A 16,741-nucleotide genomic window follows, 5' to 3' on the forward strand; every position below is an offset into this window, starting at 1 on the left:
CATAAATTGCAGTTATAAACTAAATTCCTGGAGGCACAATGTGTAACATGGTGAATGTAGTTAATAACACTGTGTGTATATTTGAAAGTTACTAAGAGAGTAGATCACAAGAAAAAAAATGTAAGTATGAGTGGCTATGGAAGTTAACTAGACTTGTGGCGATCATTTTACAATATATACAAATTTCAAATTATAACTGAAACTAATATTATGTTATATGCCAATTATATCGCAATAAAAACTGCAGTTGTTGATCAGTAACTTTAAAGAAGAGATCAGATAACAAGTTTGTTTTTGCTTTCCATTAGTCATTTAGTACAATCTTTTATTAAGAAAGGGATGCCTCCAGCATCTGGTTTATCTTCCGTTCCTGAAAATGATGAGACTGCTATCTGTACCCAGTCAGATGTAAGTCAAGTGACAGGAACTACATCTCCGGTAACTATGTTACTTTTACTCTTGACCCAGTTCTTAATTATAGTAGATGTTTCTTCCATTGTAAAATATATTCTACATAAAAAAGATGTGTAACATGCATCTGAACAGAATAAAGAGTACTGTTACAAGAAGCTTCTTAGGTATCCATCACCTGTATTAGCAAAATGAATATTCATCGCTTACAAAAAGTCCCCTATGTGTCTCCCTTCTGAGTTGTATTTGCCATTCAGAATTTGGCATTAATTAACTCCATACACTTCTAATTTTCCAATTATCTGAACATTTATAAACCACGTGTATCTTAGTTTAATTGTTACATAATTGTGCTTAAATGGACTCTTGCATTAATTCTCCTGGGCCTTCATTCACTGAACCTTGTTAATGAGATGCATTTATTTTGCCACATGGTCACCGTTCACTCATTTCACTGGCCAAAGACATTTAATGTATAACTTTCACAGTGGTACCGACCATATCCATTGCTTGCTGTTCAGCGGTACCAGGGCTATTCTTGAATATCCCTGAACACATGCACAAGAGTTTTTTTAGTTCCAGAGTTGGTAAACTTTTATGTCATGGCTCCTTTTGTCAATTTTCTAAAACTTTAACACACAATGAAGCAAATCATCTCTTTCTGTGTATTAGTTGAGTGTTTTTGATAGGGAACAGGGGAAGGCAATATAGCTGTCTGGGTTAGCACTGGGAGGACACGCAAGTTCACTATTGGGTGGCTGAATGACTGCTAAACACAGTTGCTAGATAGTTGGCCAGCTGCAGGTCACAGAACTTTCTGTAGACAGAAAGATGTCACCACTTGAAATCTAACAATGGGCCTAATTACTGTTTTAATTTCAAAGTAGTGATGAGTGATATTTTAAGATATTTGCAACAATTGGAATATAATGTAAAATAGTGTGATTTATTTTCTGGATAAAGTCACAATTATTGAAAATTGAAGAAATGTTGAGTTTCAGCTAAAGATGTATTTTTTAAAACATATCCATGTTCATGAACTCCTGAAATCTAAGCATAGGCCCTGTTCACACTAGACTAGGAAGCCCTGCTAGGATAAGAATCTGGTCATAAGGCATGTATCTGTTTAATCTATACTAATAAAAGGGTAATATGCTAATCAGGGGGGACGCCTTCCAGACGTCCTTCTAAACAAAGCAACAGTGGCTGCGAGGGCCAAGGCGCAGCTGCAAAGGGCCCAGGCTCAGGCCGGCAGTGGCAGCACAGTGGGGTAATGGGGGCAGTGCCTTCCCCTGATCTGCCAGGTCGCCTCTGCAGAGGGAGGACAGACTGTGGCTTAGGCTGGGGGCCAAGGCAGAGGCAGTTAGGGGCAATCAGGCCGGCAGGGGGGCAAGATAGGGGTGATCAGGCCAGCAGGGGGCAAGGTAGGAGTGATCAGGCCAGCAGGGGGCAAGGTAGGGGCGATCAGGCTGGCAGGCAGAGGGGTTAGGGGTGATCAGGCAGGCGAGCGGTTAGGACCTAGTAGTCCTGGATTGCGAGAGGGATGTGTGGGATGGGACCTAAACCGGCAGTCAGATATCCTCTGAGGGGTCCCAGATTGGAGAGGGTGCAGGCCGGGCTGAGGGACCCCCTCTCCCCGTGCACAAATTTTGTGCACTGGGCCTCTAGTGATAAAATAAAATACCAAGCAATTTTCAATATTGGTGTATGCTTAACCACTCCTGTCAGCCCTGCATGAGAACTGTCTTTGCTCCATATCCTGGCCAAGACTTAAGTTGTCTGCCAGTTCAACATTTGCCAGTGTGGTGGGTGCGAAAAGATATTTGTTTTTAATAGGGAATATATTCACATGTTCAAAAACAAAAATATAAGGCATGCATTATGAAGTCTTAGAAGTCTTGCAGCTTTCCTCTTATATTCTCTTCTCAAAGTGTTCATCTATTTATCTATTGTATTGACTTTACCATTTAAACATTCTATTGAATATATTTAACTTTTCTATTTTTAGTTCCTAAGAGCTCTCTCTTGTTCTTGATTATATTTTTGTAGAAGTTTATTATTTGATAAATGAATACCCTCTTATCTTTCTGAAGGTACTAATTTAAAATTTTCCCCTTGGTTTCTGTTTTCTATGAATCTCCCCACTCACACCCATTAGTGTGTGTGTATATATATATATATACTAATGAATCTTTCCTCAATTATCTTGTGACACAATTTATTGTACATATGCATTTAAGGAATTTATGACATTAAAAAGCTACCCATTGGAAGCAACTTTATGACACTGATAGACCTTGTCAACTGGTAGCTTTAATTCAGGATAATTGGGGATGAATGAGCTTCATTTGAAGGTGGGATTAGTTCCAAATGTCAGATTCCCTGAGGCTTTCCCTGGACTCTGGTCAGTTTATCCAGTTGAGGGTCCTCTAATCTTTCTCTTGGGAAGGAGGGAGTCACAGGGATTGGCATGCACTTATCCATTAATGTTATTGAAGCCAAGCAGTACAGAATTACTATCAAGGTTCAGAATGTGGACTTCCTCTCTACATTGTAGACTCTCCTGCTTCCCATGGCATCTGTGAACCCAGATCTGAAGGTTTCTCAAGTAATTTCTTCACGTGTAGCAATTTCCAGGGCCCTGTTCAGGCAGAAGCAGGATAGATATTAAATGGATTAGAGAGAACTGGAGACTTACCTGTTCTTTATATAGATATTCAACCCCTTTCTGAGTGTTCAGCCCATATCTCTTTTTCTCTATTTCTCAGATACCTGCTAATTGTTTCTGGGGTCCTGAGGCTTGGCTGGGCTTCTTTCTCACTAGCACTTAGCTATTCAGTTATCTTTATTATAGTATCACCTCCATCCACTTTACATTATCCAAAATATTGTTGATATTACCCATCATAAGCATGTACAAATTTACACCATTTTAACTTCTATACTTATTTTAATTGTGTTAGAGAGAGAATAGGTTGTAAATGTGAATTCAACTAAATTTCCCTGTTAAAATTTTGAGGAATCATTTTTATAATTTGAAACCAGTCTTTTTATGATCTGTCCACTAATTGCCTATCATAACCTCAATATATTCAACCTGTGTTAATAACAGGTGCCTCATACTAAGTTATATATCTACTTAGGGATATTATTGTTTTAATTTAACTTTTATTATAAAATTAAATTATGGAAAGCCCTCAGATATTTTGTATTTTAATGTCAAATCTAAATCCTCAAGAAATTATTTAATTAAATTCACCTCTTGAATTTTAAGGTTAAGAAAATTCTCTGTTTTACTGTATGCTTTAGTATTTTCAGAAATCTATTTCTAATGTTTAAAAGACTGTATTAACTTTTAAAAACTGTGATGCTTTAGAACTATAATGTTTTGTTAAGTTTATAAATGGTTTCTTAGTGTGCTTTTTTTCAATTCACAGGGCAATGTTTACTCCCAAGTTATACATGGAAAAGGTAAGTGAATCTTCTCATGACTTTGCCTCTTGACAGCTTTGAGCTCTCCTCCTGACTCCCAGAAGCCTCTCTCCAGGGTCTCTTCTTATGTAATGAGGCTAATCTGCTCTCAGCTAGAAAAATCAGATAATCTCACTTGTTTAAAGTCAAAATAAAAGGCAATCTGATTAGTCCCATGAGTAAAGATCATGTGTTTTAATGCATGCATGTTTTGATCAAAGCACTAAAACATATTAGTTCTTGAACAAAGAAGACTTGGCCAAACCCAAAATCCCCAAAAGTGTTAGGTAGCAAATTTAGGTTCAAGAAGTCTATAGGAATTTTGTGGATTTACCAAATGAGCATGAAATAAGATCATGGGATTACCGACTGTAGGAGCAATTAAGTCACTTACTGAAATACATTGATTCTAATAAATCTTTCAAATTTTCATTTCTCCTTCTGTTATCTAAGCTATGCCCTCTTATATGAATATGTCTGTCTATTGTAGATTTTAAGTACATAAGCTAGCTAATTTCTGTTATCCTATCTAATAAAGAGGGACTATGCTAATTGACCCTCATGCTGTCACAAAGATGGAGGTGCCCACAGCCAATAAGGAGGGAATATGCTAACTGACTGCCCTGCCCTCAAATATGGCAGCGCCCACAGCTACAAGATGGGGGCACCCAGTCCCCTCAGCCCTGCCAGGGCGGCAGGCGCAGCGCGGGCCTGGCTGCTCCACGTGCCTGCCTCCATAGTCCCCCAGTCCCCTTAGCCCCCCTAGCCGCCCAGGGCTGGCCTGAGGTGCAGGCAACCCTTGGATGGTGGCTGCCCAGCTGCCAAGGGCCACCTGAGGCTCAGGTAACCAGGGCCGGCCAAGGCTTGTGCTGCCGGCAGTGGCAGCAGCAGAGGTGTGATAGGGCATCGCCTTCCCCTGATGGTCGGGTTGCCTCCTGCCCCTGAGGGCTACCAGACTGTGAGAGGGGGCAGGCCAGGCTGAGGGACCCCCCCGTCCAGTGCATGAATTTTCATGCACTGGGCCTGTAGTAACTTTATAATCTCTAAAGAATGTGTGCACAAATTTACAAAGTAAATTAGAAATTTCTAAAGACTCTACTATTCATATGTTATGAATAAATTATGTTGAGTTATGAAAATATTTATCTGTATGGACCTCCACAAATTTGAGGCCTGCATGTAAATGATTATCTCAGTAAATATCTTCTCAAAAGTAGACTTTGAACTGCCCTCTATGATTTTCCATGTCTTGATAACTTAATACTTAACAACATAGGTGGGTTTGACCTGTGGTTGTCTTCTGCCATGCACAGATGAACTGATAGACCTTGCTTTGAATGACTCATCCCATCCAGTTGACGGATTGAGTTTGGAAAGAGATCTGGTTAGCCTGACAACAACACTGGATAAATTACAGGAGGAAGTTACAGATATGAATACTAGTATTACTAAAGAAATATGGTTAGATTTTGAAGACTTCTATGCATGCTTTCAGTAAGTATGTTTTTCATGTGCATTTAACATAGTGGATATGTAAGGTATTAATTTTTAGCTATTACTTAAAAGGGTTAAGTCAATATTAGTCTGGTGTTGGTATAATATTAAGAAAAAATGTTAGGAGAAAAAATGGCTGAGCTGATTGTCCACATAGAACAGTAAGAGGTAAGCCAATTTTTAGGCCAGTTTTAGCTTATCCTCAAATACTTGCTTAATTAAAATAAAAACAGTTTATTCACTGAGGTCATTTTTGTCTCTTTCAGGCAATTCAATACAGTTGTTATTTTTTCCTAGATTTATTAACGTATAATTGACAAATAAATTTTTTACTGGTATTTAAAGTGTACATGGTTTTGAATTGATGTACAAATACATCATGAAAAATCCCCCCCCCATTGAGTTAATTAATATATTCATCGCCTCACATATTTACCTTTTAAAAATGAGAACACTTAAATTCTACTCTCTTAATAAATTTCAATTATATAAGCCAGTGTTATCCACTACAGTCACCATGTTATATATTAGATCTTCAAACCTTATTTATCTGAGAACTGAAAGTTTGTACCATTTTCTCAATCTCTCCCTATTTCCCCCACCCCTCTATCCCTGACAACTACTTTTCTTGTCTCTGTAGTTGCGGGGGCCAGATGCGGCTGGGGCCAGATATGGCGGGATCTCCCTTTTCTGCGTCCAGCACGGAAAGAGAGATGAACGAACCAGTTCTAAGTGGAGGCGGCCAGGGATTGAGAAATAAAAGAATGAAGGAAAGAAAGAAGATGCAGAGATGGATTTAAAAAGCTGGGAGCTGGGTGGAACCGCTGCCACCTCTGATGGAGAGGCAGGGACCCCAAGCCCAAGCAGTGCATTTATTTTATACCCCCAAATACCAGGAAGTAACACCAAAACTTAGGATCAAAGGAGCTTATTTGCATTCTTGAGTAGGCCCTAGTATTCCTGGTGCTTGCCTGGATTTACATATCAAAGCCTGCTCCCCGACACCTGGACTGAAATGAAGGCTGATAACATGTCCAGCCTTTTTGGGGAAGCATGTTCCCAGGGCGTGGCTCTGCCTATCGCCCTGAGTTCAGCTGACAATAATTAAAGAAATGCCCATGTGCCTTCCCAGACGCTATCTACATCAGTCATTATTTTTTAACTTTCATCTGTCTTTACTTTGTTCTGCCTATAATTAAATCTAAGAAATTTAACATGTAATAGTAATTTGTTGAATATAATGACAATAACCTATTATAAATAATGTTTTTCAGAAATCTGTATATTTTCCACAAGCCAAGTTCATATTGCTTTAACTTTCAAAAGTCAGAATTCAAGGTAAATAGTATGATCTCTTATCCTCTTTTCCTTCTTATACTTAAACTAGAGGCCCGGTGCATGAAATTCGTGTGGGGAGAGGCGTCCCTCAGCCTGGCCTGCACCCTCTCCAATGTGGGATCGGGCCTAAACCAGCAGTCAGACATCCCTATCACAATCTGGGACCGCTGGTTCCTAACCACTCACCTGCCTGCCTGCCTGATCACCCCTAACTGCCTCTCCCTGCCTGCCTGAACACCCATAACTGCCTCTGCCTGCCTGACTGATGCCCCTAACCACTCTACCCTGCCGGCCTGATCACCCCTAACTGCTCTGGCTGCCTGCCTGATCGCCCCTAACCGCCTCTGCCTCGGCCCCACCACCGTGGCTTTGTCCGGAAGGATATCCGGAAGATGTCTGGTCTATCTGGTGTAATTAGCATATTACCCTTTTATTAGTATAGATCTTTGATAGAATCATACTGGTAAAAAATACCTTCAAATTTAGCAAGCATTTCTAAATTTGTGATATAAGTATATTTTAAAATCAATTCTTAGCATTTTCTGCTAATTTCTTATCTAGATAACAAGCAAAATTCTGCTACTTCTTATCCCCAAGTGTAATTATGTTGTAGTGGTTCATTATTATATCAATTCACAAGAAGAAAATTTTCATCTTTGAGTAAATAAAAGAGAAGCACAAATAAATTCACTATATATGATTTCAATTAATTGTTTACTGAAACACTTGCAGTTCCTAAAACATAGCACACTTTTCACTAGCATTTATGTTATTTTTACCCACGTTCTTCCCTCTGCTGGGAGTTCATCCCCCTTCATTCATATTGCTTTCATCTAACTAATACCTATAAATCCTTCAGAACAGCGTGGATGTCCTTGACCCTGTCTGACCTCCTTCCCTGGCCATAAAATCTGGATTAAGTTCCCTGACTCCACAGACTCTGTAGAACCTGTTCTCACCCAGACACAGACCTCTCTCCATTCTAACTGCTTGACTACTTCTCCGTGTCCTTTCACCTTCTCACCCAACTGATATCAGCATCTTTGGGAGAAGAGCTCTGCCCCTTTGTTCACTATTGCAATACCCATCCTGGCATAAAACATTGTTGAGTGAATGCATGAACGAATGTCACCTTGAGGGGACTTTTTTGGAAAACTCTGAAACACGTTCTGGGAAACTAAATTGTTCTGAAATTGGCATGTTGCTTGCCCCACACCTCCGGGAGCAGTAGGCAGCATTGGGGGAAGTTAGGAGTCTTGGCGATGACTTTTCCTGTTGCACTTGGACTGGATGACAACACAGGCAGAGAAAAGCTTTTGAGCATTCTTCAAGAGGGGCTCTGTAGCCAGCTGCCTGCTCTGAAAGTAAGAGTCAAATCTGTAGTAGTGACTGGGGATGGGGTAGGCAAAACATGTTCAACCTAATCTTCAGTGTATCTATAAGAACACACAGAGGAATGCTTTGGCTTTATGAAAACAACAGAACTTTTAATTGCAAATGACTAAACCCAGAGTATGCCATGAGAATACTATACAGTTTACAGTTAACTTAGCAATATACCCATGTTCAAACTATTGGTAAAAATAAAATGATAGTCATTTATAGACGCTTACTCTCTTGTTACCCCTGAACTGGGCTCCTATAGCAAAGCCTGTGAAAGGACTATTGTTACAGTTTTTCAGGTAGGGAAACTAAGGCAGATCAAGGTTGAGTAAATTGCCCAAGATCACCAAACTAGTAAGTGGCACAAGCATCCTGAGAACTGGGTTGTCTGGTGTGGAGCCTGCGCGATTCTCACAGGTGGGCCTTTAGGAGGAACAAATTAGTGGCTCTGGAGTATCACTGGTTTTGAATCTGTGTCCCACTTGGGGAGGGACTCTGAGCAAGTTGCTTAACTTCTCTTTACCTTAGTTTTTTTCTCTGTAAAATGGCAGTAATAACAGACCTGCATCATAAAGTTGGAGGGTAAATGAGATAATGTGTGTAAAACACTTAGAAGAATGTCTGCTAGTAAATGAAAATAAATGTTGGCTGCCATTATTAATTACTAAGGACAGTTTGCATATGAGTGTTTATTTTATACATCACTATTCTAACATATTTATATGTATACTAGAGGCCCAGCCTGCAAAATCACGCAAGACCCAGACCTGCCGCGCCAACAGGACCCCAGACCCACCCTGCACAAGTCTCGGGCCCTGCCAGCACCACCAGCCCCACCAGCCCCGCCAGCCCCACCAGCCCCAGCCCCTGGTGACTGGTTGTTTGGTTGTTCCCCCATTACGGTGTCACTACCACAGACCTTTCATGACATAGATGTGTTTGAAAAATGGCCAACTGTTCTTTATGCTGATCCTGTTTTTAAGAAGTGATGGTAAATATGTGTTTTTTTTTTTTAATTTTAAAGTCCCAGCTTGGTAAAATAAAATGATGACATCTATATATGTTTCTCTTCATTACCCTGATTTTTTTAAATATCAATGGTGTGAGAAAATGATAACTTTTTCTTAGGATTTTTGGAATGCAAACTTAAAGACATTTAGTAAGGCAGGACAGGTTGTGGCCTGAGGCCAGGATTCCTGGTTCTAGTGGCCACAGCACCACCAGGCAGGCTGGAGGCGTGGAGCCTGAGGCCTCTCCTGGGCACCTTCCTTAGATGTTCCCTTGGTGCTCAGTGTTGGGGTGAGGCAGGGGCTCTCAAAGGTGCCTTGTGTGGCACCAAGGCAGTCTTTTCACATGGTCTCCAGGGCCATCCTGCCTCAAAATTCTCAGACCCTTAAAAATGACAGCAAATGAACTCTGCTTAGAAAATCCACTCAGGCATGCACACAGGGCTGGCCAACCCAGGGTCCTTCATAGGTTTAGATAGTGAGTATTTGAAACAACTGTCTCTATCCCAACATGCTATAGCTAAACAGAAACAAGGGAAATAAAGTGTCAAATGCTAAGTATTTCAAAATACTGGGGAAGCAATCATGGAACCCTTGTTACACTCTATGAAGCATTTCTAGCAATCCTGTCATATTTGATTAAATAGCAAGGTTTCATTTTTCACATTAATACTAGAGATTTTTCTTTCATATTTTAACTGGTTGTTTAAATATTGTGGTAAAATAACATGAAAAGCATTTAAAATATAGTGACAGTTAAATTAATTTAACACATTTACCATGTACCATAAGTCAAAATTATGTTGAAGCATTGAGAATCTGAGATGCAACAATAGCACAATAGTCGAGATTACTAGTCTTGGGGTCAGATAGACAGAAAGACCGACTTTTGAATCTCAGTTTTGCTACTTGCAAGCTCTGTGACCTTTGGAAAATTACCTACCCTTTCGTTTTTTTCATCCATAGTTATGGCTATTAGTAGTGCCATATAGGATGGATTGAGATTACATATATGTAACTCTTATGCGGCTGTCCTTTAAGGGAATTTTCAGTTTTGCTCAGTACTTTCTTCCATCTCCAAAACAAAAATCCAGGCTGGTGCCTTAGCGTGCAATGGATATAATACTGAGTGGCCAGATTATTATGATCTCTGATATATTAGAGGCCCAGTGCATGAATTCATGCATGGGTTGGCTCCAGCCAGCCTGGCCAGGGGGAGGGGACATGGGCAGTTGGCCAGCCTGCCTGATGGTCGAACTCCTGGTTGAGGGGACAATTTGCATATTGGTCTTTTATTATATAGGCTATACACTGAGTGGCCAAATTATTATGCGTTCAGAGATCATAATAATCAGGCCACTCAGTGTATTTCTGAAGATCTTGTAGAAAGAAGGAAGAGAGGGTTTATATGGCATTACACTCTGTAAAATACCTTAATGCGTCCCCATTACACACTTCCATTCTCTGCCAGAGTTACCCTGTGGCCTTCTGCCTATCAGGGACCCATTCTCTGAGCATTGCTCAGCCTGGGTCCAGTCTCCTCTCTATTTCCGGGACAAGCACACCCCTTTCATTCCTCATGGAGATGAACTTTGACTCTGATATGGGACCAATCCCCCACAGGCCCTATAGAACCTGCCAACATTAACTCTGTATGATTTTCTTCATCTCACGAAACCTGTAAAGGACTTATTGTGGTGTCTGGAACATAGTAAGTTCTCTGTAAATGTTAGATGTTGTATTATTATGAGAAGTGGGGAATACAGCACTTATAGGCGAATATTAAGTTCAATGTTTGGTATGATTTCTTGCAGTTCTCAGATGAGCGTGTGTCCTACTATCTCTTTGTGGATAGTCTAAAACCTATTGAACTACTCATTTGCTTTTCTGCGTTGGTACGCTGGGGAGAATCTGGAGGTAAGAGAGCTCTGAGGAAATTATAGACTTAAAGCCCAGCTTACTTTCATTCAGTCCAGGGGAAATACAATAATAATATTTTAAGGCTCTGTGTGAAGGAACTTATTTCCTCTTCAGACCCTCTTCAGGTGATTATAGGAGATGGTGTGTATATCTCTTGTAATTGTCTTGCTCCCCAGACATAAGGGTTGTGCTCACTTTTACCACCCACACCTCTTCCTGCAGTCATTTGTTCACCTCCTTGGCACACCTGGTCACCCTGTTCTTCAATTCTTTCAAAATCTATATGGAAGAGCATGAACTGCTTCTTCTTTAATTTGACAATTCTAAAGATCTTATTTCTCATCCACCTACTTTCATGATTATATTTTAGAACTCATTGTACCAGTAACTGCATCATATCCAATGTTTCAATTTCAAGCTCTCTTACAACTCCCTTCCCTCCCACCCCCAAACTGCCCCGATTCTCCAGTTCACTCTCTTGGGAACTCTCACTCCTACAATTGTTTGACTTCACTGGGACTACCATCCATTGGCCCTACCACTTTTTCTCTTTCTATTACTCTCCTCATATCTTTATTTCTCTCATTACTGGTATATTTTCCATGCTCCACCATTATAATTGTATTCTCACATGTACCTCAGCCTTCTCATCTGACCTTCCTGGAAAAATCACAATATTGGGTGAACTCAACAATGGAACTCTGCACCAATCCTGTGGTTACATCAGAGCAGCTGAATGTGACTGAAGAAAAAAAACAACAACAAAAAAACCATTTCAGCTAGCTCCACTTTAAATCGAGGACCACAGATCTCAAAAAGGCCTTGGGACACTGACGACATTTCTCAAGTTTGTTTATTCTCCCACTCTCGTTTTTCTGGATGTCTACCTTAGACCTTCAAATCTCTCCCTTCAGATGTTCACTACCCACTCTCATTCTTACTCATTTTCAACTGATGATGTTTTCACTGAAGAGATAGAAAAAATTCAGAAATGACCTGCCTCATACTCCCATAATGGACTCTTCCCAGCTTTAGTCAGCCTCCCTTCCACTTCTAATGGATGGACTGTTCCTGCTTCTAAGACCAGCCCTTTGCACACACACACACATTTGCACAAAATATTCTTAATTATTTGGCTTGTTTTCTTAAAACATTTATCTCTAACTCAAATTAACAGTACCTGGCACTGTAGAGGTTCAATACATATTTTTGAGTGGTTTATATTGAAAGTCCTACCAACATTGAGGGCAGAGACTATGTCTTTGCACTGAGATATAGCCAGTGTTTTCAATAGTATCAAGAATGTAGCAGGTGGGCAATAAATACTTGTTTAATAAACTTCAAACTTTAGTGGTGTAGGCTTAGTATTTCTACCTAAACAAGAGCTCCTAAGCCATACCATGTCCTCAAACATTTAAATTCTATGTGTATAGAGGTGCTTTGGGTCATGTTGGGATCCTTATATACTCAGCTTGAGTATTATCTGGAAATAAGGTAAAAATATAAATCCCAGAGGTGACTATAGTTAACAATAGTGTATGGTATATTTTAAAGTAACTAAGGCAGTAAATCTTAAAAGTCCCCATCACAAGAAAAAAAAAATGATGTGTGGTGATGGATGGTAACTGAACTTACTGTGATAATCATTTCATGATATAGCATATATCAAATCATTATGCTGTTCACCTTAAAATAGTGCAATGTTATATATCAATTTTATCTCAATTGTTTTTTAAAAATTTTAAATGTATTTTGCCCTCAGCTACAGATGAATAGTCAATATTCTTTATTTTAAGAGAAAACATGTAATATTAACATTAAATATATGTTAATTATTTGCTATTTCTACACCCAGTCAAAACTAAGAATCAAAAGTAAAACCTTTTATAAATAATGGACTCTTTTGACCTTGCTTTGCCACTCTCTTAGGAAAATCTTGATGTCTTTTTTTATTTAAAAGTACATCTAGAGGTATATTCTAATTCCTGCCACAGATAATAAAAGTGATGGTTTACTCCAATAAATGTCCTTGCCTGTTCTGTTCCTCACGTTCCCATCCCTGCTTTCTTCACCTGAGGAGATGCTTATGAGGAAGAAAATGGGATAGGAAGGAAGATCTGGATTCCACTTGAATATTATTTCCAATAAATATTTACCCAGAGTAATTTCTAATGTTTATGAAAATATTAGAACATCTCTATTTCCTGATGTTATTATGATTAATGTTGTGAAGTGAAAGCCAGCTACACTCTATCAATAAAATTTTAATATTTTTCACTTTTTCTAGCTCTTACAAAAGACAGCCCCCAGGTAGAGCCTGGACTACTTATAGTTGAAACATTTTTTTGGAAATCTGTGAAGCCACGTGACATCATTCTGAAGATTCATACTTATAATACCAAGGCATCTATGGTTCGCCTGCCTATTGGGTATGGAATGACTTTATTTTTCTCAGAGTAAGAATTTTTAAAGTCTTGTAAGCTGTTAATTATTAAGCAATTAAACAATAAAGAACCTCAGATATTATTCCCTAATGTGATTTGATAAGAACAAGTCTATCATTATGGTTATTGAGAACAAATAGTTTGAAAAAATGCTGTACACAAAATATCTTCTAGAAGATTCATAATTGTCAGACTAGTAATTTCTTTAGTAAAACATATGGTTTAAATTTATTTTATCAAGCATTTCCTAAAATTCATTTATTGAAAAATCTTTTTAGTTTTCTTGTAAATCTCATTATATTTCTTAGCAAGAACCATGGTTTTATTAAAAAGATTGAGAAAGAGAGCATTTCCCCTGCCAAACCATAGTTTTATCTGCAGTTTGTTTTTCATTTTACTTGTAGTTTTATTTTTCATTAAGATAAAGTTGGCTAATCAATCACATCACATTTTCCATTTTAAAGAAAACAGGTATAATCAGAGTTTTTTGATTTTGGTAAATAAAATTCAAAATATTACCTCATATTTTAGATGAATTGAATATTTTTCCTGGATTTCCCAAGATCAATCATGCTAATTCCAAGTGATCAATGACAAGCTATGGCTCTGGTACAAAAAAAAAAAAAAAAAAAAAAGGCAGAAGCAACAAAATCAACTGCTAAAGTAATCTATGGCAAGCATACAATATTTATTTAAAAATAATGAATTTTAGAACTTCAATAATTCTTACATCTGCCTTAAAAACTCTGGCATGGAGAGATTCTCTTAGAAATCTTACTCTTTCTGAGTGCTCATTCATTGAGACAACTAAGGTCAGGGACCTAATAAAAAATCTCCTTAGAACAACACTCCCCAATTGGCGAAAACACACGGGTTCAGAGGAGCTCTACACTCCACCACGGAAAGGTCAGATTTCGCCTGGGATAAGGTGAGAGAGAACTACATAACCAGACACCCAGAGAAGAGAGACCATGGGGACACAACGAAACAGCCCGCATATGAAAGAAAAGCAGGCATCAACAGAAAAGGAAGTAAACGAAATGGAGGCAAGCAACCTTCCAGAGAAAGAATTCAGAGAAATGGTCATAAGGTGGCTGAAAAGAATGGAAGACAAATTCGACAATATGAGCAAGAACGAAGAGGAAATGAAGAAGAACCAAGAAGAAATGAAAAATGGCATCGCTGCTATAAAGAACTCAATAGAAAGCATCAAGAGTAGACTAGAAGAAGCAGAGGACCGCATCAGTGAGCTATAAGACAAGATGTGAGAAAATACCCAAGTAGAGCAACTTCTAGAAAAAAAAATTAAAAGGCAGGAGGAGAGCCTAAGGGAACTTTGGGACAACACGAAACAAAACAACATCCGCATAATAAGGGTTCCAGAAGGAAAGGAAGCTGAGCAAGGAATAGAAAACCTCTTTGAAGAAATAATGACAGAAAATTTCCCTGATATAGGGAAGAAAAAACCCACACAAATCCAAGAAGCTCACAGAGTCCCAAGCAAAATGAACCCCAAAAGACCGACGCCAAGGCACATTATAATTAAATTGGCAAACACCAAGGACAAAGTAAGAATCTTAAAAGCGGCAAGAGAGAGACAGAAAGTTACATACAAAGGAACCCCCATCAGACTAGCAACTGATTTCTCAACAGAAACTCATCAGGCCAGAAAGGAATGGAATGAAATATACAAAGTCATGCAAAGGAAGGGTCTGAATCCAAGAATACTGTACCCAGCAAGGCTGTCAATCAAACTTGAAGGTGAAATCAGGAGCTTCACAGACAAAAAAGGACTAAGGGAATTTATTACCACCAAACCAGCAATGCAAGAAATGCTAAAGGGTCTGCTGTAAAAAAAAAGAAATAGAAAGCGAAGAAGGAACACTGGGGTAAAGAATAGGAATGGCGACAAATAAGCACCTATCAAAAATAACTTTAAATGTAAATGGATTAAATGCCCCAATCAAAAGACATAGGGTAAAGGATTGGATAAGAAAACACAACCCATATATCTGCTGTCTACAAGAAACCCACCTCAGAAAAAAAGACGCACACAGACTGAGGGTGAAGGGATGGAAAAAGGTTTTCCAGGCAAATGGAACTGAATAAAAAGCTGGGGTAGCAATACTTATATCTGACAAATTAGATCTCAAAGTGAAGGACATAACAAGAGATAAGGAAGGCCACTTCATAATACTAAAGGGAGCAATCCAACAAGAAGAAATAACTCTGGTAAACATATATGCACCCAATACAGGAGCACCCAAATACATAAAAAAAACTCCAGGAAGATATCAAGGGAGAGATTGACAGCAATACAATCATAGTAGGAGACTTTAATACCCCACTATCACCATTGGACAAATCCTCTAAACAAAAAATCAGCAAAGAAACATCAATCCTAAATGACTCACTAGACCAGATGGAATTAATTGACATCTTCAGAACATTTCACCCCAAAGCCACAGACTATACATTCTTCTCAAGTGCACATGGGTCATTTTGAAAGATAGACCATATGTTGGGACATAGGCAAAGTCTCTTCAAATTCAAGAAGATAGAAATCATATCAAGCATCTTCTCAGAACACAGTGGCATAAAACTGGAAATCAACTATAATAAAAACAACCCAAAGAAATCAAACACATGGAGACTAAACAGCATGCTATTAAACCATGACTGGGTTACCAGAGAGATCAAAGAAGAAATAAAAAACATCATGGCAACAAATGACAATGAAAACACTACAATCCAAAATCTATGGGACACAGCGAAAGCAGTCTTGAGAGGGAAGTTCATAGCTCTACAAGCCTACTGCAAAAAACAAGAAACAATGGTAATAAATTACCTAACCCAACAACTCAAAGAGTTAGAAAAGGAGCAACAAGAAAAGCCCAGTGTAAGCAGAAGGAAGGAAATAATAAAGATCAGAGTGGAGATAAACGACATAGAGACCAAAGAAACAATAGAAAAGATCAACAAAACCAAGAGCTGGTTCTTTGAAAGGATAAACAAGATTGATGAACCTCTAGCCAGGCTCACAAAGAAGCAAAGAGAGAGGACCCAAATAAACAAAATCAGAAATGAAAGAGGTGAAATAACAACAGATCCCACCGAAATACAATGGATTGTTAAAAAATACTGCGAACAACTCTATTCCAACAAACTGGACAACCTGGAGGAAATGGACATATTCCTAGAAAAATATAAACTTCCAAAACTTAATCAGGAAGAATCTAAACAGCTCAACATGCCAGTAACTATGGAAGAAAT

At 38.8% G+C, this 16,741-nt stretch overlaps 1 protein-coding gene across 1 annotated transcript in view; it reads left to right on the plus strand.

The window, feature by feature from the left end:
• The window catches only part of ADGB (androglobin), a gene marked incomplete at both ends in the record, with an annotated part of 144,053 nt that overhangs the window by 57,676 nt on the left and 69,636 nt on the right, over positions 1-16,741 (plus strand). The window contains 6 exons of the mRNA XM_080663871.1: positions 309-438; positions 3,849-3,882; positions 5,196-5,376; positions 6,651-6,714; positions 10,919-11,021; positions 13,312-13,453. Coding sequence (XP_080519997.1) covers positions 309-438; positions 3,849-3,882; positions 5,196-5,376; positions 6,651-6,714; positions 10,919-11,021; positions 13,312-13,453 — 654 coding nt within the window. The remainder of the gene's footprint in view (positions 1-308; positions 439-3,848; positions 3,883-5,195; positions 5,377-6,650; positions 6,715-10,918; positions 11,022-13,311; positions 13,454-16,741) is intronic.

Source organism: Plecotus auritus (genome assembly GCF_963455305.1).
Source record: "Plecotus auritus genome assembly, chromosome: 4".
Lineage (NCBI taxonomy): Eukaryota > Metazoa > Chordata > Mammalia > Chiroptera > Vespertilionidae > Plecotus > Plecotus auritus.